This window comes from Thermobia domestica, chromosome 11 (genome assembly GCF_964235325.1).
Source record: "Thermobia domestica chromosome 11, izTheDome1.hap1.1, whole genome shotgun sequence".
In the NCBI taxonomy this organism is placed as follows: Eukaryota; Metazoa; Arthropoda; class Insecta; order Zygentoma; family Lepismatidae; genus Thermobia; species Thermobia domestica.
In genome coordinates, this window is record NC_137464.1 from 79,493,352 (window position 1) to 79,519,929 (window position 26,578).

The following is a 26,578-nucleotide window of genomic DNA, read 5'->3' on the forward strand; positions in this document are numbered from 1 at the left end:
TTAAACCAGGCTTTTTTGGGGTTTAAACCAGATTTTTTGATTTAGATATTTTGCTTTATGTATTTATATTACATATTCACAGAAATAAGTTTGTTTCGCCTTGGTGTTATTATTCAACAACGGGGTTATGCTGGAAGAGGTCCCATAAGCTTAAAGAAGTCCGGTCAGTAAATTTCTTAAATTGAGAAACTCCCGCCCTAGCCATCGGGAAAATCCCGTCATTCTTTTAAATGTAAAACAATAACGGGAAAATCCTGTAAAATTTAAAGGTCAACGTATTATAATCAGTACGCTAAAACTGAGGTATTAAATTACAAATTTAGTATGTAGGTATCATTGAAAGTCCAATCCAAGCTAATGTTGGAAGCTAAGTAGGCAATCGATAAATTTTACCAATTTTAATCAATATATTTAAGCAACCTTCGCTTCTTTATAAAACAACAGGCATGCAGAAATATATATAATTTGGTTTCGTTTCGTATGTTTAGGCTTAACATCCTTACGTAATACCGAGGTTATCAAGGAGAAGACTTTCGCTTAAAGTAACATCCGAAAGAGTACTTGGTTTACACATGAAAGAAGGGTTGTGGTTCGACCGAGAATTGAACATGGGACACCTTGATTAAAAGCTGAAAAGGAAATAAGACTAATGCAGATGGTTTGACATGTGAAACGTCATCATGAAGTTCACACGATTCGCATTTTTGTTCTTTTAATTTTTTTTTAGTTTAAACCAGTTATTAAAAAAAAAATACAGCTGGTGTAAACGAGCCAACCCTAAGAGTAAAAACTTCTTTTAAAAAATACACAAATAACTAGCAAAATTCTATGTAGTATTTTTACTTCAAAATATTCAATACCCTCTTGTTGAAACAAAATAAAATTAAAATAAATCATAAGAGAAATACTTAGATTTATATGATACAATTAAAGGCTGCACATCTGGAACTTTTGGTTCTGTATATTCTTGAAATTCTACAGTCAAGTTTTTTATAACCACCATCAAGGGCGCCCATCAGGGGGGTTAAGAGGGCGATTGCCCTCCATAGACGAAAATGTACTTCAGAATATTGAAAATCCAATAGGATTTTTACATTAGTTACAGCAAAATTTGAAACTATTTTTGAAACGTCGCTTATACTTGCCCCTCCTTGGAAACCACAACATGGGCGCCCTTGACCACCATCACGGTTTACCCAGTCCTCAAGTTTTCTGAATTTTTAACAAGAGGGATTCAACATATTACGGAAAAAAAAAAAAAACTACGGAATATATTTAAGTTAAGCTAAATACAACTGCACAACAAACGTGACTGAGTGGTTGGCTTTTGCGCTTCTATCGGGAAGTCCGGGATTCAACCCAGCATTCGACCATTCTGACAAAGCCTTCCTTCATTCCATCTGAGAATGTAGAAATAGTGCGTGTACTGGCCGACTAGGAGTTGGCTGACTTCCTTTCTTATTGTTTTTAAATCGTTATTATTACTATACATATACCACATTGACTTGATCCCTAGCCTTCCGTTGCAAGCGCTGCTATCGGCTGAAGGAATTGCACTCGCTTTCTCTCGCTTAGCAACAGCTGAACCCTTATTGGCTCAACACGAGGGTGTGTGAGGGTGTGAGCTTTAGTTCGCATTTTTGCCACGGCTTAAGACATTTTGGCAGCACAATAATTACCAGCAGTGACGGTTTTGCGAAGGTTAGAGGATCGGTCTTTCGGACTGAAGCCTGTTCTCCAAAGTTGTGGAATGTCTAAAACGAACGAAATATCTATTATTTATGTCTTTACTCATAAACTTTAAGCTCCCGTCAAATAAAAATTACGAATATTTAGAAAAACTAAACATTAGTAGTAAGAAAACCCCTCCCAAAACACTTTTTTAAATTCGCCACTGATTCTCAGTATAAAATGATCTTCAAGGTTGTATCCGGAAGATCATTGCTAAACATATAAACGAAACGAAATATTAGTTATGCTTGTATTCATAAACTTCAAGCACCTCCCAAATAAAATTAGGACTTTTTAGAAAACGAAACAGAGAAACCCCTCCCAAAGTACTTTTCTAAATCCGCTATTGATTATTTGTATAAATAGGTATTCAAGGTTGTATCTGGAAAATTATTGCTAAATCATTGCACAACTACAGTATAACAGAAATGTGGAAATACGGTTTGACGGAAATATTGAAAAACGTGTGCTTTGACGGATATACAGAAAAACGTAAGTTTAACTTTCGTGCTAGAAGCTGGAGTACTAAGCTCTTAGAAATGAAACACGGATGACAAACTAAAATGATCTAGAGAAGGAAAAAAATGTCGAAAACTCAAAAGTTAAAATAAAGTTAAATAGCCTGTAAAATTGCCCTCAAATACTACATTCTTCATGTTAGCTTTAATTCGTAAAATATGTGCTCCATCCATCTTGATGGTGAATTACAGAACTAAATATGGCATTCAGGTCGTGGAAATCTTTTCTAACTATAGAATATACTATAAGAAAGCTGTTTGGATAGAAAAATCATGAAAATGAAAAAAGCCAAAATTTCCAAAATTCTCGGTTTTTTTCCAAAAAAGCCGGCTTTTTTGCATCTCTACCATTTTGGGATTGGCGAGCGCGTCTGACTTTGAAATTTTGCGCCCTGCCTTTTGTATACTACAACCACAACTGTTTTGGATGCACGGTATGTAGCTTGAGGAAAAAGAAAAGTCAGTGAATTATGGCAGAGTGAAGTGAAATTGTAAGTTTTTGCTGAAAGTAGTAATGTGCCTCTGGATATTTCAGATCTGATCTGTCCACTTCCACTCATTAGTCTGGTGTTAAGTCATTACACTTGATCACATTTTTATGTAGCAATGTTAATGTTCGTTTATGCATCACCTGTCATTCATATTAGTACGATGAGAAGCACGTAGACTAGGACTAAAGTTAATAAAAACGGACATTTGTAGCCGACTTGTATAATCTATTTCACTTTCTTTAAACATACCATCAACTTGATCAGGTAAAAAAATCATTATTTAAAGTACGATTACTATATGAAACGTCTAGGGTTGACTAGGAAGAATCAACATGTACGTATCCAAGAATATAAGTACTGTTTGAATTAACATTTTACATGTGATAATGAAATATAGGAGACAAAAAAGGCAGTAATCTTGCATTCAAGCTATCATCTAGTAATTTACTTTCTTAAAACAAAGGCTCGTACAGTTTTATGAAAAATCTAATCAATTATTTCCGAAGTACAACGTAAGCAATTACTAGGAAAGAAAAAAAATGTTTGTAAACAACTTATACTTTCGTAGTATGAAAAGAAACAACATACTACCAGTTTCTCATTATAGAAGTGGACGTTATGACACATTACGGGATTTCTCCCAGATCTTTCTAAAGGAAAAACAAGACTACTGTAAAGTTGCATCTGTATGCAACCAAACGATTTTTTTTTTTTTTTTTAATATCAAAACCACAAATGTAACTCTGTTGCTACATTAAAAAAGAACTGTATATTAAAACTTTGCACATTCTTTTTAATTTTCCGTTACAATTCAGTACAAGATTTACCTTTGAATTAAGATGAGTACAAAATGTAATGTATACAAAGTTTTTCTTTCTTTTTTGTTAGTTCTGAAATTGATTAAAATTGAGTGGATAAGAAAATATACATTTTACAGGTTAATTTATATACAGAATCGATCATACACAATTCAAATGAGATCACTCTTTCATCTTCCCAAGAATTGGATTTACTTTGGAGTATCAATGAACCTTTGCTACATATTCATAGCTTTGTATCTTTTCAGTATGATTAAGTACTTTTAATGATGTATCAACTGAACAATTTATGTATTTTTTATTTTCTTTTGTTAACCAACTTCGAACAGACAGGCATACATATACATTACAACATTTCATAACATCTGGCAAAAAAAGTATGCAACCAGGTTTTTGTATATAAAATATATACCACGAAACATTCTGTAACAGTATATGGGCCTAATTTCGTACCAGCCATCGCAAAAGTTGCGAAGCGTAGTGCAACGCAAGACTTGCAAAAATCAATTATAACTGCTTTGCCTATAATCGCAAAATAAAACTAAATTCTGTGTTATGTTGACACAAGTCGTCAAAGAATGGGACTCCATATTATATTTCAAGTATATAAAGTTTAAAATTCATTGATCTAAATTAATACGATCCAGAAGCAAAGAAAAAAAAAAAAACTACCATACATTAATTTGCTATTGGGTATTATTATTTGCATGAGAACATGGAGGTCATTACTAGTGGCATATTTAGATTTTGTTTCGGGGGGGGGGGTATACACAAGGGGAAGCAGAGGAGGTTAATTGCCCACCTGAGTTTGAGAATTAAATATATATTAATCGATTGTCTACTAATATACTAGGAAAAAAAGTTGAAACTCTCATATCGATGGAGGATCTTACTCCCCACGGAAAATCTGAATGACGCTCCTAAAAACACGCGTTGGGTATTTGTAATTTCATTTGAACTTAACTGATTTCATTTCAGGAAAAATGGAAATATTCAGTTTTATCTGTGTACGTTATCTGAAAGAAAACGTTGAGACAAGTCGAAGCTGAAATATGCTGATTGCAGTTTTGATGGCAAGATTGCAAACTAGTGAATCTTATGTGATTATGATACACGCAAAAATTTAGCAGTGAATCTACCCTTTTATTCTGTTCAGAGAGAGAGAGAGAGCGTCCTCTTCGCCTACCTAATTTCCCGGGCTAACTTATTTCCCATTCTTGATTTTCTTTAATTCAAATACCTTTCTTTATAACTAAACGATGTAAATATTCCTTTGCTATAATAACTAAAGCCCCGTTATGATGATATTCGCACAAGTTTGTGTGTAACACCAGTTTCGCTTATCGGCTCTTAGTTTTGGTGTTACTGACGACGGACGACTTGAATCACAACAACGGTCGAAAGTATGATAGGAAAAACGAAAGAAAGTAACTAAGAAAAAGAAACAGAATAGAATGGATGAAAAAGGAAGGAAAAAACATCAGTTCTTACATGGAATGAAATTTGACAAATACAGTATTATTTCTGAACTAAAAGCATAAGAAAATGGAAAGTCAATGAAATTCTTAGAAATGGTAAAAAGGATTATTGTTGTAAATGGAATGCGAAAAACTAACAAATTTATTTGGGAAGGGGGTTTTGAGTCCCATAGCATCCTCTAAATACGCCACTGGTCATTACACACAGGTCTTCCAAAATTTTGCGTACAGGAACGAAAAAAAAAAAAGCTCAAATCGCTAACTGCTATGCCGATTATCGTAAACAATTTTACTTTGATGCACTGTTACGTACTGTGAATCCCATTTTTAATTAACTACTTACAACAGGAAATAAGGACAATAGACGCCGTAATTTCTATATAACCAAAATACTATAAACTTAATTTACTACCATCATATGATCGACAATTCCACAGATTACTTTGCCAATCATCTTTCAAAAGACTATACACATTACACCTATTGTTTTCGCTTGTCATTTACTGGCATTAGGTACGTTGAAACAATGGCGCCAATATACACACATTTCAGTATACATAATTGATTTTTTTTTTCTTTACTGAACATAGAACAACATATTCCACTGTCCTGTATTATTAAATACAGTAAAACCTATTGATTTGATCTCCTATTGATGGCTACTCAGTATACAAACATTGTTGGTTATTTGGAAATTTTCGATATTCAAACAACTTTGTCCGCATAATTTAAAGGTTAAATTCACCTCGAGGTATATGCTGACCAACTGAAGTAAGCACTTGGATGTATTTTTCAGTTCTTCAAAACTGCTCAGAATTACTACTGTAGTTTCAAAGACTCAAATTCGATGGACTCGACTAGCAAAAAAGATTTGCTTATTTTGGTCGTCCATTAAATTGACATTTCTCTCTTGCCAAATATGTCGAAGAATTGTTATTAGCAATTCCCCAAACAACACGAAACTACCAATTTTTCATAGGATGTAAAGGACATCAAAAATGCAACTTCGTGAGAAGTACTACTAACATTGCATAATGAAGTTTACAAATATGTCGTCACCAGAAATTGACTAAGGGCCTCATTCCGCCATGTCTTCGTAAAATTTGCAGAACGCACAGCAACTACTGGAAAAGCAATTTTAAGTGCTATACTCATTGTCGCAAGCTAAACCTCACATTCTTCGTTGCGTTGAAGCATATAATGTTACGGAATAAGGCCCAGAAATTCGTGGAGAGACCACTGATGAGGAGAAAAAAAAAAAAAAATCAAATCAAATACACAGAACGTACTAATAATCGAAACAATGATACACAGGAAATAGAATTTAAGGGGGACCTAGCTTTAAAAAAGTGCGATACGGAATATATTCTAAGTTTACTCCACTAAATGCAATTTTCTGCCTTTTTGCCTGTGATCTGATGTCTCGCCTTTGTTTCATTGCTCACCAGAGACCAATTTCTCCACCGCTTTCCGAGATACTTGCGGTAGACTGTGATAACGTCTTAGTTGTCAACATCCGATTTTGGATTGTAATCGTTAAACTATAAACAATATTTAAGAATGTTTCTTCGCTAAGTTGCTATTTTGGTATTCCTGTACATCAGGCTATTGGGATGCTTATCTTCATGTATTCATAGTAGTTTCCTTCTGGAGAACATTTGCAGAAAATTACTAATAATGACGAATGATTTGAATTTGCATCGATTGTTCTAGGTGAATAAACAACGAAAATTTAGCTCCTTTTATATGCATCTAGCGTTGATTACCTGTTTCCCTGGGTTGAAATAAAAACTTGAAATGCACTAGCTACTCCTTACAATGTGTTTGGTAAAAAAATGACAGTAAACATTAAATTATTATTGTGGGATAAATTTGAATTTAAACGGCATCATAAGTGTCACTGTTCATCTCAGCGACCCCGAAAACTATGAATGCCTCCCTAATATTGGTCGTTTTTAAATCTCTCTCCGCTTGCCCTAAGTTGCACCGTCAAAGTGAAATGATAAAATCGCTCTCAGGCCCGAACCCCATCCATGTTGGAAATTTCATGGAGATCGGTCGGGTGGTTCAACAGATGCCAAGTCACAAACATAGCAGTTTCATTCTTATATGTATATATATATATATATATATATATATAGATTAGCGTGTCCGATGGACAAAACTAAAATTAAAGCGTAAAAGGGATCGTGCCTGTCTTCACAAAATTTTGCGCAAAGCAATGCAAAAGATGCAACAAGCAGTTGGAAGTACTATACCTATTATTACAAACTAAAAAGTACATTTTGCATTGACGGAAACTCGTGCAGAATGAGATTCCAAATGGCAGATTGAGACTGATGAATCTTCTGTACATGTTTTTGTGTAAACATGCTTTAAGAAAGAATGGCTATGCCTTTAAAGAAGTGTAAAGGTTACTTTTGTAGACAAAAAATAAAGCAATACCTTCCATACTGCGGTTAACTAATACCACACTATCAAAACTTCGTTGTTTGAGGTCTATTTACAACGAATTTAAAGTGAATTTGTTCATCACAAAACTTTAGAATAACAAACAATAATGTGTATTCTTATAAAAAAAATAAATAAAAACTAAAAAAAAAAAAAAACTTATTGCCAATTCACAAATGTGTAATAGAAACCGCAATATGCAAGATTCTCCTGTATCTCCTCATTCAATGCCACATATCAGGTCAGTCATATGATATTTCCACAATATAATCATTTCATTGCAACAACTAAAGCCAAGTGAACGAAAAACAACGTTGCAAACATTTAAATGTACATTGCTCTCTCCATGACATGTCATTAACGTTACTTTATTAGCAATCATTATATATATATAATTTTTGTTTCAAAATACATCTTTTTAAGACACCTACTTTCCAATGGAAACGCTGGTAGCTACCAAACAGGTTTCACTATAATTCTTCAAGGACAAGATTTGATATTGAAACAAGGTTTTTCAGTTCTGTCCGTAAATCACCTTGACAGTTGTCTGAGAACAGTGGTAAACATACTTCCTTTACATTAATAAATGCGTTTGTATGAAGAATCACATAAGCATATTGCAATACTTACTACTGGGGAAGACCTACTGCTAAATATATGCAAATTCGTTGTAAAGTAGCATTACTATATAAAATTAATACCGGCCATATCCTTTATAATGTACTTCGTCCTTCCTTTAAAAATACATACACTGTTTGTAATAATAGGAATAATAAATATGTTTATCTGTTAGGATTGGACAATTCGCTTTGTGTACAAATCTTGAATGTGTTCCACCACGACACAAGTGCGAGTAAAAACGAATTTGGCTCTGTATAACACACTGAACTGTCAGATCTCGTAGAACTTAAAGCACGATTATATAAAAACACAAACACACAGTACATTAACGAATGCAATATTTCTCTTGAATATATCATTTCATAATTACCACTGAAATGAATATTTTTTCCGTAATAAATACACACAATTGAAATTTCATACCTTGAAAACGAGAGACCAGCTTCGAAAAAACCTCTAGTACTCCTGATAAGACATTTATTTAAACTTTCCAGTATTTTACTTTCGAATTAAAATAGAATACTTTCTAATTTTTTCAAGCGAATAACTTCAGAAAAATGCCTCAAGGGTCAGTTTCCGAACACATTTTAAAAATTCTTCAAACGCTGCAAATCCACAATATAACTGTTATAATAAAACCTGTAGAGTCGACGAATAAAATACGAACACAATATATATATAAATGAGACTCTGGAATATCGAATTTCACTGCTTTTTCACTTCATGTTGTAGAACTAGCTGCGGTTTGTAATTTCTTTTTGTTAGGTTTACTAAGAATTTCATAATGATATTCTTCTAATAACGTGTCTTCTGGCGATGTTTCGTCAACTTCATACCTGAAAGGAGAATATCATAATTTTCAGTTATACATACTGTTGTCAAGAGCTATATGTGCTGAATAAACTGGCTTTATGAACATCACGATTTTCCCGTTTACCTAACAGTTGCAAACTTATGGATACGGTAAGGCTTATACCTATGATAATGACCATTATAGATAAGACTTTCTATTTTTCTTAGTTAATGCACTATGGAAATATGACTTGCCAGCTGTTAGTATCAATTTCGGCCAAATCTTCAGATATAGCCTTTGGCTATGGACAGCAGCATTACGTCAATCATCGCAGTTTTAATTCTTGTTCGACCGGAACGTTCGAATGAATGAATGAAATTGTTCGAGATAATCTCCAAAACTAATCAAGTGATGTGGATAATTTTTACACTACTAAAAAGTAGATTTGTTCCCAAAATCGTGGCAAACACCTCTCTTCCCAAAGTTCTGTGCTCTTATGCATAAGCACGAATAAATCACACAAATGCTTATCTAAGATCTTTACAAGCTGTATGAGTTGTCAGTGTTAGGATAAATTACGAAAAGTGCAATCAGCTCCATTATATTGGCAACAAACGACTTAGAAAGTTTGATGAGATCTATCGATCGATTGATGAGATCTTAACTAAAGTTTCTGAGTTGGTCACAATTTTGGGCCATATTTCATTAATCATGCTCTACACAGTTTGGTCAAAAGTTTTGTCCTAAACATGTACAAAAAATATCGGTAGTTAGAAATGAAGTAATCTGGCATTGCTGTGAAACTCTAATGTTGGTTGAACTTGCAATACTACTCTTGTCCTTTGTTTCTTGTAAAGTGAAGATGGAATGCGGAAAGAAAGATGATCGTGTAACAGTTTTGGTCCTACACATGTGCGGACACCCTCCGACAAGCATCTTTAAGTTATTGAAGAAACTCAACATTACACAGAAATTAGTTAATAGCACCATACACCGATATAATAAAAGTCTGTCGAACAGTATAGTAACTTTCAATTAGCGAGAGAAAAGAGCAATTTATTGCAAGCGAAAAAGCAAGAAAAGAAAACAAGACATACACACGTATACTAATAAACCAAAGTCCAACTACTTACAATCTTCGTACATAAATATTACGCTTAATTTACTCTTGAATTCAGACAGATAGGTACCTACATAAAACAGCAACTCACTCACTTTTAAATATCACTATACGAGTAAAGTGCTGATTTCTTTCCAAAAAATTAATATCTAAGAATACATAACACATGAGAAAAAAGTTCTTTCGTATGTTCTTCCAATAATGTTTTCCATATTGAAGGTAACTGCCTACTTCAAATGAGAGACTAACACATTAGAAACTTTTCTTAAAAAGAAAAACGATTCTTAAACATATTGAACAAGGAGACTCAAGTTAACTTCTTTAGGAAAAACAGACTGAAAAGCTCGATCACTCCAAGGCCTGCTTTATTTGCAGAGTAACATTTGTTAAATTTTCAATATTTTGCAATAAAAATTTACCCTAGCATCAACACTTCTAGAACATATAGAAAATTCCCTAACTTTTTCAGTTTTCTGAATTAGTAGACGGGCTGAAGGCTATATAGAACGAAACCTACAATTTAAAGCGAGACCTGCAACCATACTACAGCGTTCCTTTTTCTCCCATCGGAAATCGAATGCTCACTCGAAAGGCACATTATTATTATTATTATTATTATAGATTAAGTTTGATTTAAATTTAAAACTTACTTCATTGCCTTGAAAAATGCCCTCGCATCAGGGTTATGTTTAAGGATGGTAAGGATAACTTTATTCATCTGATTGGTAAATGCCATCAACTCCAACACCTGCAACATGAACTTCCCTAATCCCTTTCTCCTCACTGATTTCTCCAACTGAATTTCATAGCTGAAAATATAAAGCACAAATTTAATGTGTCATTAGACTTAAAACAATGTGATGAACCATGATAGTTTCATAGTGAAATATTGCGTTAAAAAAAAAAAAAAAAAAAAAAAAAAAAAAGGAAAAATTTATTATTTTAAGTATAGTTAATCTTCAGCTAAAACTTTCTACATAACTACCATTTGGATTATTTCGCTTCTGGAATAATTAATGGTACTTCAATCGTTGCAATCTACCATACTATAAATAATAATTATTAATAGCACTCACTCACTCCTGTTAATATGTGTAATAAAAACTCACAAAGTATGTATACAGTGATAGAAACACATTTAAAACACTAACAGGAATTCACGGATCTAGCCTAGTTAGTACACACGAAGGAGGTTTACAGTAGGTGGTAGTGCAAAACAATGCCGTAAGACATCTCATACTTATAGGGTGTTCAAAAAATATAGCACTCGCCTTAGTAACACATACAATACACTGAGCGGCTATACAAACACCTGTTCGTAAAAGCAGCCGATCATACTGATACTGAATGTCTGGGGCATAATAACCAATACTCGTTGTAGATCTTGGCGTAGCTGGCCAATGGTCGTTGTTGGAGCTTGGCTGGCGCTCAACATTGTCCCAGCATGTCTCGCACGTGCTTCATATGCTTTAGGTACGAAGACCTAGCAGAAAAGCCTATACGTAGTTAGGTTACTCAGGTGAAAGAGATCCCATGAAGTGTGCACATAATGTCAGGAGGACAGGATTAACACTGTCTCGAATGTATAACGCACTGTTCATACTCCTCTGAAGAAAGACCAGAAACAAGCGGAATGTATAGCTACAACTGTCTATCAGGTGTGGATCTGTACAGCAAATAGGAACACATTCTGGATTTTTCCTCCCAGCTGCACGTCTATACACATATACGATCGCACTGTGCCGGCAACAGATACAACTGTCATTGCTAAAGAAGGTACTGTTATTCGCGTCAGCACTGCAGTCTTCCCCAACACAAACGACGACATTATCAGCTATGAACAACTGTCACAGGTAATCTTACGAGAGGAACGCCAAAACTTAGATCTGCCTCAAACAATCGACTATTTAGTATTAGTGTATTCACGTGGATATCACGGTGGCTCTAATTACACTAGGGGTCGCCGTCCTGACCATTTTGGCGGCTCAAATGATCCTTCTGTTCAGACGTTACCCAGAAACGCAAGTTGTGGCAATCCTCTGGTTCCCATTGTATAAAACATCGATGGACTACTGACGTCACGACCCCCACGAATGGTAATTCTATGGAAAGACTATCCTGCCTCTTGCAACCATGGCAACGCTCTAAATGCATTCGCTGGAGTCGTCCTACCATCGAAGACGTGGTCCACACAACCTATATTCGTCGTATTGTCCGATAACCTTCGAGGTACTAGCAGCATGTCATCTAAACAGTACCATCAACCTGTCCTCTACAGATGCACATTCTGCATTGCAAATTTCGTTCATTATCACCTATAAAATTAATAACGGATCTTATCGACAACTCTGATTCTTTCAAACCATTTTACCTGCATTTTCGTTTTACCGAGTCGCGTTTAGTGTCCACCAAATTAAATTTTACGCCAATTCCACATACTCATAGTTACTCCTGAAATCGAGTCAAACACCTTAAATATCATTTTGTTAAGCCATTCTGGTTGTTAGTAAGAATTTGTGTTATGACTATAAGGCATTTAGAGTGTTGTATTTCATTTTTCGTTATGACACACTCAATTTTATTCATGAATAAAACAACACACATTATGCTTTCTTTATTTTTAGATTATTATTCTTTATTTTTCTCTAAATTGTTTCATTTCAAATTTCTTTTTAACATATTATTTTAGAAACCTTAATTTGTTTACTTATTAATATTTATAAATAACAGTTTCTTTTGATACCAAAAAACTGAAATGAAATGTTTATCCAGGGTGTCTACTAGATGTGTTTTAAAATTCCTGGCTTTTTTTCTTTAGGTCTATTTATATTATTTTCCAGGTCTCTATTTTTTTTAAACAAAGAACAGTTCTTACTGTTAATATCCCCTACCAGAAGGCCAGTTGAGAAAAATGTGCAGGAACTGAAAAAAGCAATCAGAGTTCTCTCCTTTAACTAACGTGTGATTCATATCCCTTGATGCTTTCCCTCTTGCGTTTAAATTCCAGTTTAAGTACCATTTTCCCTGGCTGGTCCCTTACTTTTTCGTAAAATTTCCTTTTCCAGTATTTCCCTGGTTTTTAGACTTTTAATGTAGCAAAACCTGTTTTCAAGCTGTCACATAAAATATGGATAGAACTTCCACCTAAAGACTTTCTAGGTCTATGAGAACTCTGGCACAGGAGGCGTAAAAAAGTAAGAAAAGAAGTCTGTCACAATCAAGTGGAAGCAGTGACAGAATTCAGCTCAGGTATCCTCGTGGTCGCCATCAACATAATCACAAAACATAAGCCTTTACGAAAAGTGAGGATTTTTCTGTTATATGCAGTGAAGGGAAGATTGAGAAAAATCCAGGTTTGTTGTTAAATTCTAGACTTTTTCCAGGTGCAAAAATAAATTCCAGACCAATTCTAAGTTCACCAGGTCAGTAGACCCTGATTTATCAATATAATAAATTAAATTACTTATAATAGTGAAGTAACTTTGTAGGATACTATAAAATTATACACGTACCAGGGTTCCCACTTGCCCTGGAAATTCTGGAAAACCTGAAAATTTCTTTGAATTGATTTTGTCCTTGAAACATCCTAGAAATGTCCTTGAAAATGCATTTCTATCCTTGAAATTTACAGATACTGAGTGTCAGATTTTTTTAATGAAGATTTTAATTGATTGCTATTTTTGTTTGCTATTCCTGTTTTTGTGCTGAATAATAATTTGCCATGATCCTGCATGTATGGGTGGTTGGTGGGCTATCTTTCTCCCTACAGGGTGATTGACTGGGAGAACTTCTCCCTTCTTTCATCCACTAGTCTGTCAATCCATTCTTGGATACTGTCCTCACTAGCACTATCCTCCAGAAACTGTGCTTTGTACCAGTATCAATCCTGCATAATCAGTATTTTTGCAACAGTACTTACTCTTCAGTAAAATTTCATAGGAATGCTATTTGTGACAAGGTCATATCTACACTCGTGCTCATAAATTACGGATAATGCGGATACATGGTCAAACAACGCTCTGGTGGGCGGTTTTCGGATGGAAATCACCTCGGGGTATGACCATGCGGTCCATTTGTCCATTCGGTGCGGTCGTCGCACGGTGGCGCTGGCAGCAGTCCAAATACGCAGAGGTGTATTGGTGCATGTCAGAGTGCGGTGCGGCGTTTAAATGTGCAGATGTTGTCAGACGTGCTAATGGTGACTGTGTGTTGAAAATAGCTCAAAGAACACATATTGATGACGTTATGAGGGGTAGAATAATAGGGCGACTGGAGGCTGGTCATACACAGCAGGGCGTAGCACGGGAACTCCGTGTACCACAAAGTGTGATCTCAAGATTATGGCAACGATTCCAGCAGACAGGAAACGTGTCCAGGTGCTACAGTACGGGACGTCCACAGTGTACAACACCACAAGACGACCGATATCTCACCATAAGTGCCCGCAGAGGGCCACGGAGTACAGCAGGTAGCCTTGCTCGGGACCTTGCCACAGCCACTGCAACAGTTGTCTCCCGACACAGTCTACAGACGACTGAACAGACATTGTTTATTCGCCCGGAGACCTGCAAGGTGCATTCCACTGACCCCTGTTCACAGGAGAGCCCCGTAAAGCCTAGTGTCAAGAACACAGTACATGGTCAATGGAACAGTGGTCCCAGTTTATGTTCACGGACGAGTCCAGGTATAGTCTGAACAGTGATTCTCGCCGGGTTACCATCTGGCGTGAACCAGGAACCAGATACAACCCCATAATGTCCTTGAAAGGGACCTGTATGGAGGTAGTGGTTTGATGGTGTGGGGTGGGATTATGATTGGTTCACGTACACCCTGCATGCCTTTGACAGAGGAACTGTGACAGTTGAGGTGTATCGGGACGTCATTTCGCCTTTTCAGGGGTGCAGTGGGTCCCACCTTCCTCCTGATGAATGATAACGCACGGCCCCACCGAGCTGCCATCGTGGAGGAGTACCGTGAAACAGAATATATCAGGCGAATGGAGTGACCTGCCTGTTCTCCAGACCTAAACCCCATCGAGCATATCTGGGATGCTCTCGGTCGACGTATCGCTGCACGTCTTCAAACCCCTAGGCCACTTCAGGAACTCCGACAGGCACTGGTGCAAGAGTGGGAGGCTATACCCCAGCAGCTGCTCGACCACCTGATCCAGAGTATGCCAACCCGTTGTGCGGCCTGTGTACGTATGCATGGTGATCATATCCCATATTGATGTCGGGGTACATACGCAGGAAACAGTGGCGTTGTATAGCACATGTGTTTCTCAACTTATCACCAATACCGTCGTACCGATATATTTCGTTTGTTCGTATGTTGTGTTCACTATGTGCCTATGCTATTAGCGCCAGTTGTGTGTAGTGCCACGTTGTATAGTACCACAATCTGCAATTATCCTTAATTTTTGAGCATGAGTGTAGATGAAACTAAATTCTTTGCTATTCCAAAGAAACTTTAAGTCTTCCCGAGTTGTGTAAGTTGTTGAAATAAGGACTGTTTAAAGAGAAAGTCAATGCAGAACAAGAGGAAAGAGATAAGTGAAAATGTAGAGCAGCTGCAGAGAAAGATAAGTAAATTGATGGAAACGAGTGAAGGTTTGGAGACTAAAGCAAACTAGCTTGCCCATGAAGCAGAGCAGAAGTCTTCCTTTACTTTATTGACAAAGTCAAATACATCCGTAGAGCAGCTTCGCTAAAGAAGATATTATGTCTATAGATGAGAAAATCACACAACTCCATACTCAATTGAAAAACTTGTGATATAATGCCATTTTTTTTCCTAATTATATTTGTCACACTGTCACGCAATGAAGATGCTATGTACGAAAAATAGATTTCTGTTGTTTGTAAATTTGATTGGTGCACAATTAAAAGAATGTACAAAGAATGAAAATACATATCCTGGATGTAGGTGGATTGGTGGCTATAAGGAAAGTTAAAAAACTCAGCTTTGTGTATTTAATTATTGTGTATTAATACTGTACTTGCATTAATATTTACTGCATAAGCTACTGTACTTTTCATTTCACTGTTGTGAGTTTTGAACCTACAGTTGCAATCCCGTTATACCTTCCTGTGTCGAAGTCCTGGAAAATTGGTGATTTGTCCTGGAAATTTTCTTTTGGGAAAAAGAGTGGGAATCCTGACGTACAGACCGCAATAACAAATAAATGCTTAAGAATGACAGTCTAGTCATATATGTCACTCTCAGTCTCTTCATCTGTACCATCTTGAGGAGGTTGGTTAACTGAAAGTATAAGGCGAGCCTCTAGATCTTCTGTCAGATACGACCTTTTAGAATTCAAAATCCAATTGGGAGTAGAAAAGCTTCTCTGAACTGAAGCAGATGTTAAATTGGTCTGATTTAATGATTTGGGAATAGATTGTTTTTTTCAGCAGACAGAGGTTTTTGGGGTATTTCCAAAATTACTAGTTAAGACATGCTTAAGTGTTCCTTTTTGTTTTAAGGACATCTCTGAAAATTACAAAGCTTGCTATACAGATGCAAAGAAAAGGGAGGCTCTGCCAGTTGACCGTTTTCAGTTCCACGAGCAGCAAAGCCTGGCAAGTATTTGGTATTGTTATGCTTTTGGGTTACTTTGCTTATGTGGTTATGCCAAATCGATCGACAACTCACTCATCAAATTATATCGAACTGTTGATGTTCTATATGGAAATAAAGAAATTAAAACACACATGGTTTGACAATATCGCGTTTAGAGTCCACCATGTAGATCAGTATATTCATTTTCGACATTTCGTTTATCAAATTATATCCAGCCGTTTAGTTCCGAGTCGGAAAGAAGTTTTATAAACACAGCTATACATACATATATTGATGAAAAAACATTAGTCTTTCATCTCCGCTGCAATCGATTGGATTGGAGTTTAGCTTCTATTTCAGAACCAAGGCTATGTGAAAGGACCTACAGTTTTAAGACCTAGTTCGAACCAACGTAATATGTTTAAATTTCAAGGTTCTCCCAGCGCGAATCGAACTCCGAAAACTATGTACCAAAGGCATGAGCGCTAGCCACTAAACCAGCGAGGAGGGTTCACTGCAGTTGAGTAATAATCAGAATTCTTAAGCCAAGAAACATGATATGAAATGAAATGAATTTTAATAATTTTAAATTTATAACATATCTCTCAAATTTCCGCCCCAGATAGTTACTGTAAGTGCCCATTCAAATGCAATTGACTCAAATGTTGCCAAACGATGACTACCTCTTATTTGTTTGAACTTGAACGTTACTTTTTCAGCACCGAGCATAATGAGATACAATGAAAGATATACAACATGAATAACAGTATTTTTATACTATTAGAATTGACACTGTGCTTCTGGGTAGAGGTATTAGTCTTTTCATCAATTATATTAGCTAATAAACTGATTAGTGTCACTGTATCCTTTATTATGCATCACGAAACAGTACAGAATAAAGCAGATAACATGAATGTAAAGTTTTCTATTCCCTTTTACTTGTAAGGTAAAAAAAAAAATCTTTCTTTAGATTAAAATAGCTGAGGGAAAAGAAAAAAAACTTGATCTACTGTGTCTATAATGAGTAACAGAGAACAAGTGCCCAAAATATTATGCTTTGAAGTATTGTTTATTGTTAGTGTGTTTTGTAAAATGTTACTTGATTCTTGTAATATTGTGAAATAAGTGAAAAGTAGTGGATAGGGCGTGATAAGTAGCTGTAAGGAATAACCAAATTTCATTCATCGCTTTTATTATTAGAATCATATATGAAACCAGATCAAATATATAGCGCACTTAAAACTCTAAAAGTAACAACAGAAAAAAAAAATATTAACATGTGAAAAAAAATTCAACAAAGGTAAAAAATACTGATTTGACACAAATTTTTAGGTACGTTCTTAAATTTCTTTGAATTCTTTTATCGTTACTTAGCCTACAACTTTACATTTCAAAGATAATATTTACGAGTAGAGAAAGAAACGAAACAAACTCACCAGTAAGTCACTACACCAAAAATTTTACAAAACAATGAAATGGAATTTTAGTTGAAACGTCCCACGGTTATGTCCTTCAGGCTAAAGGGGATGCATAATTAATGAAAGCAATTTTTTCTGTGCTCTCCCACCGGGAATCGAACTTTACTCTTTTAAAAGTAATAAGCGTACTCTGGTAATTTTATACAGAAAGACACAAACCAAAATACGTACGTTAGAACAATTTCATTAATTTCGTTTTAGACTTATTCTCATGGCATAGCAAATTGTAATAATAACGATTCACCTACCAATACAAAACCTCTTCTCCAAAATCCAAGTCAAACCGAAAATGAGAAAATGCAACTGGCTTTCCTTCCGTTGTCCGTGCAATTAAATACCAAGCAGCGTCTTCAGTCATTTCCTCTCGTTTATTTCGGTCGCTCCATCCCCACTCACACGACTCATACCTAGGAAACAAAGCAAGTCATAGTAACAGTGCAAAGGAATTCCCTCAGCTGTTAAATTACAAGTAGATTAAATTCTTCCATTCAGTAAGGCTCCTTTACTATTTGTAAAGTTACAAAATAACACGTTCAATATTAGTCAAGTTTGCTCTAAGATGAGATCACTTCAGCTGAAGTTACTTTCATAATAGACATAAAAATAAATAAATACAATAAAAATTAAATAATCAACCTAATAGTGAAATGCTGGTTAAAAGAAATACTTCTAAGGTGAGCGATATTTCCGTACGTATTTTTCTTTCATAAGTATCATCAATCTTGGATTATATTTTTGTGATTCTGATTAATTTCGTGTATATTATGGATGACTTCTACAATGACTTACGAAAATCATGTGGAGAGTAAATTTAGATTTTTTCAATACAGCGTATATGCACAGTAATAATGAAAACAAATCCTCACTAAATTCTACAACCAATCCCATTTTCTCCAACAACTAATTCTTGTATTTTTGTACTTACATGGGGGTGCATGATGTATGAGTGCCTGGAAGTCACAGACATCCCTCCTTATCAGTTAGGGTGCCTGAATGTTCCTTCTGTCTCGGCGTTCTCCGCTTCGTCACGAGGATATTAGGGGACGCGTGTGCTTCCTATCATATACACTAGATATTGACTACTGATATTACGCCACTATGCGAGCGCCAATTCTGCGGAACGACCACGCTCGAAGTCAAGGCACTTCACTGCACAATAGATGTTCGATGGCGTCGTCCTGGCATTGGTGATACAGACTGATTCCCGAATGCACTTGTACTAACCGACGACATTCAAGTTATTAGCAGTATAGCCTCCAAATATTTTGTGATACGAATTTCGTTCTAACTGGATTTTGTATACAGGTGTTCTCAAACGCGTTGCTACTAGTTATATACATAGGTCCACCATGTATATATATATATATATATATATATATATATATATATATATATATATACAGAGTGAATCAAAAGTCTGGACACGGTGGAATAAATCGAAAACTTAACTTCGGATCGAAAAATCAAAAAACACATGTTTAGTAATATTAAAAAATCTATCTGATGAAACCAAACTTGACCCTATAGACCCACCCCCGGGGTTGGAGTGGGGTCAATTTTGAAATTTCTAATGGAAACCCCAATTTTTGATTGCAGATTTGGATTCTACGGTCCAAACTATGTAAAGTTTCATCAACACTTTTCCGTCGATGCATAACATGGCGCAGTGATCGGGGAAAATAAATGGCCCCTAAATACTCCCATTTCGTTCATGAGCTTGGTAGTATTTCCGACTCCTGTTCTCGTTCAGTGTCACTGGTTCATTTCTCTGTTCCTTCTCGTCACTGGATAGAAGCACACTACACACAGAGTAAGGCTCAGAGTAAGGCTCTCAGTAATAAGGTATAAAGACACAGAGAAAGGCACACCTTCATTCGGGCTTCGGGCAGTATCAGTGTTGCAAATCAGAAAATTCAAAAGCGGTGAGTAGAGGACAAAAAATAAAACAATTAAAAGTAAAAGGAAAATTGAAGAAAAGTATAGCTATTGAAGTATCTGCTTATTGCACTATGGTGTTTTTTGACTTCTCTGTCTAAGATGAAAATGTATTGACATAACTGTTTTCTAATCGCTAAAATATGACATTCATTAGGGTCGATTGTACCATTCTCTGATAAAGATAAATCATCGGAATGATCCAACCTTGTCGCGGTAGTAGATCTCATCTTACACAAAATAACACATGACCACTGCGACCAGTGTTATCTTATCTGACGATTAAAAGATATCAGGATAGTGTGGAATTGGCTCTATAACGTGCAAATGTTCGAATGGTGTGAAATTATCAAAAACATCCTGTAACTGTCAAGCTAATTTATGTTTGAAATAACGGGTGAACCAAAAGTTTGGCCACGGTAGAGTAACTGGAGAAATACACTTCTGATCATAAAAGCGCAAAAAAACGTATTTAATATGTTTCAAGAAGCTATCCGATGATATCAAACGCAACACTCCGCCCCCACCTTCTGAAAAGGAGTGGGGGGCATTGATTTTTCAAATGGGAACTCCAATGTTTTATTGAAGATTTGGAGACTGCATCCCAAATAATGTAAGGTATAATCAAAACTTTTTCGTCGATGTGTGATATCATGCTGTAATCGGGGAAATTAGGTGCTCCCCTCTTCGTTTATGAGCTTGATATTAGCTCCGACCGTCTGTACAAGGTGCAGTATTTTGAGAAATACGCGTCGGATCAACAAAGTTATTCAATGGTACCAAACACGATACCGCACCCTACCGCTAGATGGGGTTAGCTGAAAGATTTGAAATGGAAGCTTTTATTTCTTATTGCAGAGTCGGATTCTGCGCACAAACCTGTATAAGATTTAGTCGAAACATCGTTGTCGCTGTGTGACGTGGTGCTGTAATGGCGAAATCAGAAGAACTTCCTATATGAACTTTAATTAGCTTCAATGCTGTAGACGAGATGAAAGAAGTATACATGTGATCAAAAAACAAAAGAAAATGTGTGACTATTGGGTTTGTTAGGGTGTTTATCGTTCCTTCTTCGCAGTGGGACGAGAGAGACGGGACCTACAGTTGAAAGTGAGTAACGAACCTCTATTAGGTTTTGGAACCGAGACGTTCCCCATGAACAATTGCCGACGAAGTTTGTCCGACCGTCGTCGATTATTGGGTGACAGGAGCGAAAAGGGTGTGCTAGTGCTGGTTCAAAGGCGGCTGCCTATTTGTCGGCTTGGCAGCGAACACCGTGACGGCCATCATTTCGCCTGATTTGTGCGAATAGTCGAACTGCGACTCACGAGACTGCTCGCAGTCTAGCATAGTTTTAGATGGGTGAAATTATTATTGAATTCTTTCTTTACTTCTTCTTCTCATTATTATTATTATTATTATTATAGTATATTATTATCTGCTAGTAGTTGTAGTAGTAGTAGTGATAGTAGTAGTAGTCTGTAAAGGGTAGTAGTCTGTAGTAGTATGTTTTATTTTTAATCCTTTCATCCTTTAATTTTTAAATGTCTATAATGTGCAGTGGCGTATTTAGGGGGGTGGCTTCCGGGCTTAAGCCCCCCCGAAATCTTACTTAGTATAGTAAAGTAAATGAAATATCTTGCAGAATTTTCACATTTCCAGGCAAAGTCCCCCCGAAAGTTAGCAAAGCCCCTCCCGAAACAAAATCGTAAATACGACATTATTGTGTCATCAATAAATTGATCACATCGGACCCTAGACAAGATTAGATTCTGTCGTTCCAATATAATTTCAAAACTAAAGGAGTTACCACTAAAGAGCATTGTGTGAACAGAGTGCACATTTCAATACATATGTACGGTACCACCTTAATTTCGTGGCATGGATGGGGCCACGGTGGCTCAGTGGTAGAGCGTTCACCTCTGGTGCTTGTGGTCCTGGGTTCAAAACCTGCTCCCGCCAAATGAACTTGGTGGTGGACAAACACCGTGTGCGTGGGTTTTCTCGGGGATCTCCCGTTTCCTCCCACTTTCTTAATTCCACCATTTCATTCATCTCTCTCATAATCACCGTCTCCTTTAGCCTAACCGGCAAAATCGTGGGACCTAAAACTCAAAAATTTCATTTGATTTTCGTGGCATGGAGTCCTCTTAAGTACGTTGATCGAACTTTCGTTCGGGAGACATGAGGAAGGTTATAGGCGTAACCTGTAATTTGGGCATTATAGTGGAGCATTTGTACAAGAAGTGATACCTGTGTGTGTGTGTGTGTTATTCGTTTCATTATTGTTTTCTCTTCTCACATGCAACGTATGGATGTGTGAATTATAACACGTTTAGTGGCAAGTGACATGGGATTACAACATTGGGATGGCATTGCTCAATCGTTCATTCACATGTTAAAGCGACGTTCACCTGAGCGATTCGTTTATAAGTGGCAGGTCGTTAACGGTGACGGATCTGTTGGTAACGATTCTCGGTCTAACAGCAAAATGTCTTTCTTTTTCACCCCAAACAGTTAATTTACTTTCGCCGATTATGGCGCATATAATGCATCGACGGAAAAGTGTTGATGAAACCTTACATAGTTTGGGCCGTAGAATCCAAATCTGCAATCAAAAATTGGGGTTTCCATTTGAAATTTCAAAGTTGACCCCACCCCAGCCCCCAGGGGGTGGGTCTAGAGGGTCGAGTTTGGTTTCATCAGATAGTTTTTTAAATATTACTAAGCACGTGTTTTTTGGTTTTTCGATTCCAAGTTAAGTTCTCGATTTATTCCTCCGTGTCCAGACTTTTGATTCACTCTGTATATATATATATATATATATACGCACACACACACACATTTGTCCATTAGTTTAAAAGTTAGGTGTACAAGAGCGTATGAAGATAAACGGCCCACCTATATTTATACACATACAGGTAGTTATCACAATAACAGGAGCACCTTAAAAACTTAGTATGGTACTGATCTATCTTTAGCCTACTTAATACAGCTTATAACTCGCGGAATTGAGATATAATTTGTGAATAATTTCAAACGGAATAGTGGACCACTCTTCATGAAGTATAGCACTCAAAACGATAATGCAGAACATTTGCACTGAACTCGCTGTTCTAAAACAGCACATACCTATAATCAATATCGTTGAAGTCAGAGGACTGAGAGGGTCATGTGAAAGTAAGTTAAAGTTCATCCTAATGCTCTGAAACCATACCTGGAAAGATCTGGCGGTGCTTATAGGTGCACTGTCGTGTGGAAAATTACGTTGCTATTAGGGAAAAACATCTGTATTTTAAGACGATTTGATCATCTAAAATGTTCATATAATTACTGGCAGTAATTCTAACGAATTCTAACGGTAACCTAAAGAATACTTACAATATTAGAATCAACAGAATTCCATGAAATTGTGGAAAAGGACTGTGACTAGAAACAGGTCGTTCCGGATACTGATTGAGTTCTGCGATTCTTTGTGATAATACTCTTCAACAGTAGCGATTAGCCATCACACACATGTATACGAAAATGCATGGCTAGGCCAAGAATTGAACGAAGGTCTTCGATTTAACGTGCAGGTGCGTTAACCACTATGCTATCAGGTTCGCTTTCTATCTAGTCACATAATTTTCACTCTTGGGGATGGTGATCAGCAGTGAGCAAAATATGAAATTTCTTACAGGGGCGGATCCAGGACGGACTTTTGGGTGGAGCGGTGGATTGGAATACTGCTACTTTTAAGAGGTCCACACTCTGGGATTGGTTTTATTTATATATATAAAATAAGAAAGTTTCCTCTCCTGGATCCGCCACTGATTTCTTATCACAAGATTGCGAGCGGTGATTAAATTCTATGAGAAAAAGCAGAAAGGCTATTACTCACCGCAAAATGTATGTAGCAGAATTTTGTTCTACACGCAACAGGTAGCACTTTCGGAAGATGCAACTTCCTTCTTCAGCCTCTGGTGAAGTCTTTAACCTTCCTTCATTTTTTTTCTACCCTTTTTGAAGTCTACCACAGGCTGAAGAAGGAAGTTGCATCTTCCGAAAGCGCTACCTGTTGCATGTAGAAGAAAACTCTGCTACATATTTTTTTGCTGTGAGTAATAGCCTTTCTGCTTTTTCTTATAAAATGTCTTATTTTAAAGCATGCCTCGCAGGGCAATGGAAGAAGTATCTTTATATTTCATATATAGAATCGAAATAGCGTGTTTTTAATTTTCATATTTCATATTTAACGAAAATTTCATATTTAGTAAAAATCTTAGTATATCTTCATATTTTTTATGTTTCGTATGCCTAAAGTGAATTTCTAACTTCTTTGAACTTAATGTCCTTGCATTAGCTTCAAATTAAGTGCACTGTTCCTCCCCATGTAGAAGGATTATTTTCCCTTCTCTTACTAGAACAAACCAGTGGTGAAAATTTGGCATAAGGCGAAGTTTTCAGCGAACACTATTTCTAACTTAAAGCCCAATTCAGCACCCGTACTTCCACTCTCTTCTTAAAATCATTGTTATACCTAGTTATATCAAATACTGTCACAAGTTTGAATGTAAATAACACAGAGAGTATTAACACCAAGGCAATTTATTTTGGTCATGTTTTACATTGATATGTTGTACACCTGATGCACGAAATCATTTTTCGAAATGTCCTCCCATGGCCTTGATGCAGGCATGAAGTCTGTCCGGCCACTGGTCAATGGCATTACGCACAACGTCCATGGGAAAATTGTTCACTGCTCGGGTCAAGGATTGTTTCAGACTGTCGACACATGGATGCTATTTATGGCAGACTTTTGCCTGAAGGACTGCCCAAAGTTTGTAGTCCAACGGGTTAAGGCCCGCTGCTAGAAGGCCAATCAGCGGTAAAAATGAAGTCGGGGATGTTCCGTGCCAGCCAGTCCTGGGTTGTTTTCGCTTTGTGGCCTGGAGCGGAATCCTGCTGGAAGGTCCACCTTTCTCCAGGGAACATGGTAGCAGAAAGTGGTTTCACTATAGGTGTTAGCACTGTGTCCTGGTATACCTTGGCAGATGTTTTTACACCTTGTTTGCAAAAATTCAGCTGGGTTGTGCCTGAGTAGCTCACTCCCCACCAAAACATCACTGAGGCAGGATGATGTGCCCTCTGAACCCTTGGAGCTGCCTCAGCAGCTGCAATAGATGATGTGGCATACACACGGTCATTTTGGGCGTTGTAGGCCTGCTCAATTGTGAAACCTTTTCGTCAGTGAACAGAGTCTTTCTGTGCAGATTGTTGCGTGACGCAGCAACATTATCTTTGATTTAAGGACCCTCTGCGACATTAATGTTTGGATCAGAAAGTGACCAGTCCGCCTCTTATACCCCGTAAATGTAGGTCACTTCTGAGCACACGTGACATGGAATTTCTGCTGATGTTTATCTCAGCAGCCATCACACTGTGTTCGAACAGGATTTCTTCGAATTCTTGCTGCGACTGCTTTCTGGACCTGCGGGGTTCGTACCATTCGTGGTCTGCCACTCCTTGCGCGGTCAGCTGCCGTTCCAGTCTCAGTGTATCGCTGTATGGTGCGATACAAGAATCTCTTGCTGATTCGTAGGGGTTGCAGGAGGTTGAAAATCTCACCTGCTATCTTCCCGACCTTGTGTAGTGCAATTACTGCTACACGATTTTTGTAATCGCCCCACTTCATCAGAACTCAGTACAATATCAACGTATGTTATGAACAGTCAAACATACACTACATGCATCTTCCGTTTTATACACAGATGGCAGCACTGCCATTCCGGATGCCTACAGCGCCACTCCAAACTTTGTGACAGTGTTTATGATATAACTAGGTATAAACTTACAGTCAGTTGAGCGGATTTCACCCGTAGTGCGGCGTGTGCTGATTGATTTTGGTTTGAAAAAATGTAACGAAGACACATGCCTAAAGCTGCCGTGATGCAATCACACGCAACAGACAGACAAAAAAATGTAAAACTGTCTCTTTCTCTCCCTTAAACCTGAATTTTGGAATTCGATTCCTGGCTGTAGCTCACGTGGTTCAGATTTCATGTTAATTAGTAGGTTCACGTCTCATATAGCCTGGCTGCTGAACGGGACAAACTCAACTCAATTGAAATTTGGAAAATTCTAAGTCACGTGTTTCCTTATCTGTAATGAGGAGTTTATACACAGGGTCATCTTCTTGACTTTAGGGACTCGTGGAAAACTTTTTCGCATTAATTTTGAACCCTAGCTTCTTAATACACGCACTTGAACCGAAGTAAAACCTAACTCCAGGTAAGTACTAAGTGCTCATTTCAAATTTTCAGCATTTTTCCCGTGATACTATCATGAATAGCTGAGAATCTCGCTTCAATATGGAGAACAAAATACATAGAAAATGGCTCTTAAAACGGGAATTTTCAAAATCGCCGGAACACGTATTCGCTTATTTACAATGAGAAGTTTATAGGCTGATTTTTATCTCGCTAACTTCAGGAATTTACTTGTACTGTATTCTGGAGGAAACATTTGAATCGCCTTTACCTCCCGTAGCATAGGTATTTCAAAAAACCTCTTTTTCATTGTTCTCGTCGCAACACGAGTTTTC

General features: G+C 36.9%; 1 protein-coding gene across 1 annotated transcript in view; it reads right to left on the reverse strand.

Annotated features, from left to right (window-relative positions):
- Window positions 1-7,864: 7,864 nt before the first annotated feature.
- Window positions 7,865-26,578, reverse strand: part of Naa40 (N-alpha-acetyltransferase 40) — a 48,771-nt gene continuing 30,057 nt past the window's right edge. The window contains exons 4-6 of the mRNA XM_081730663.1: window positions 18,306-18,464; window positions 10,672-10,830; window positions 7,865-8,944 (exon numbers count right to left, since the gene is read on the reverse strand). Coding sequence (XP_081586789.1) covers window positions 8,830-8,944; window positions 10,672-10,830; window positions 18,306-18,464 — 433 coding nt within the window. The 3' untranslated portion in view covers window positions 7,865-8,829. The remainder of the gene's footprint in view (window positions 8,945-10,671; window positions 10,831-18,305; window positions 18,465-26,578) is intronic.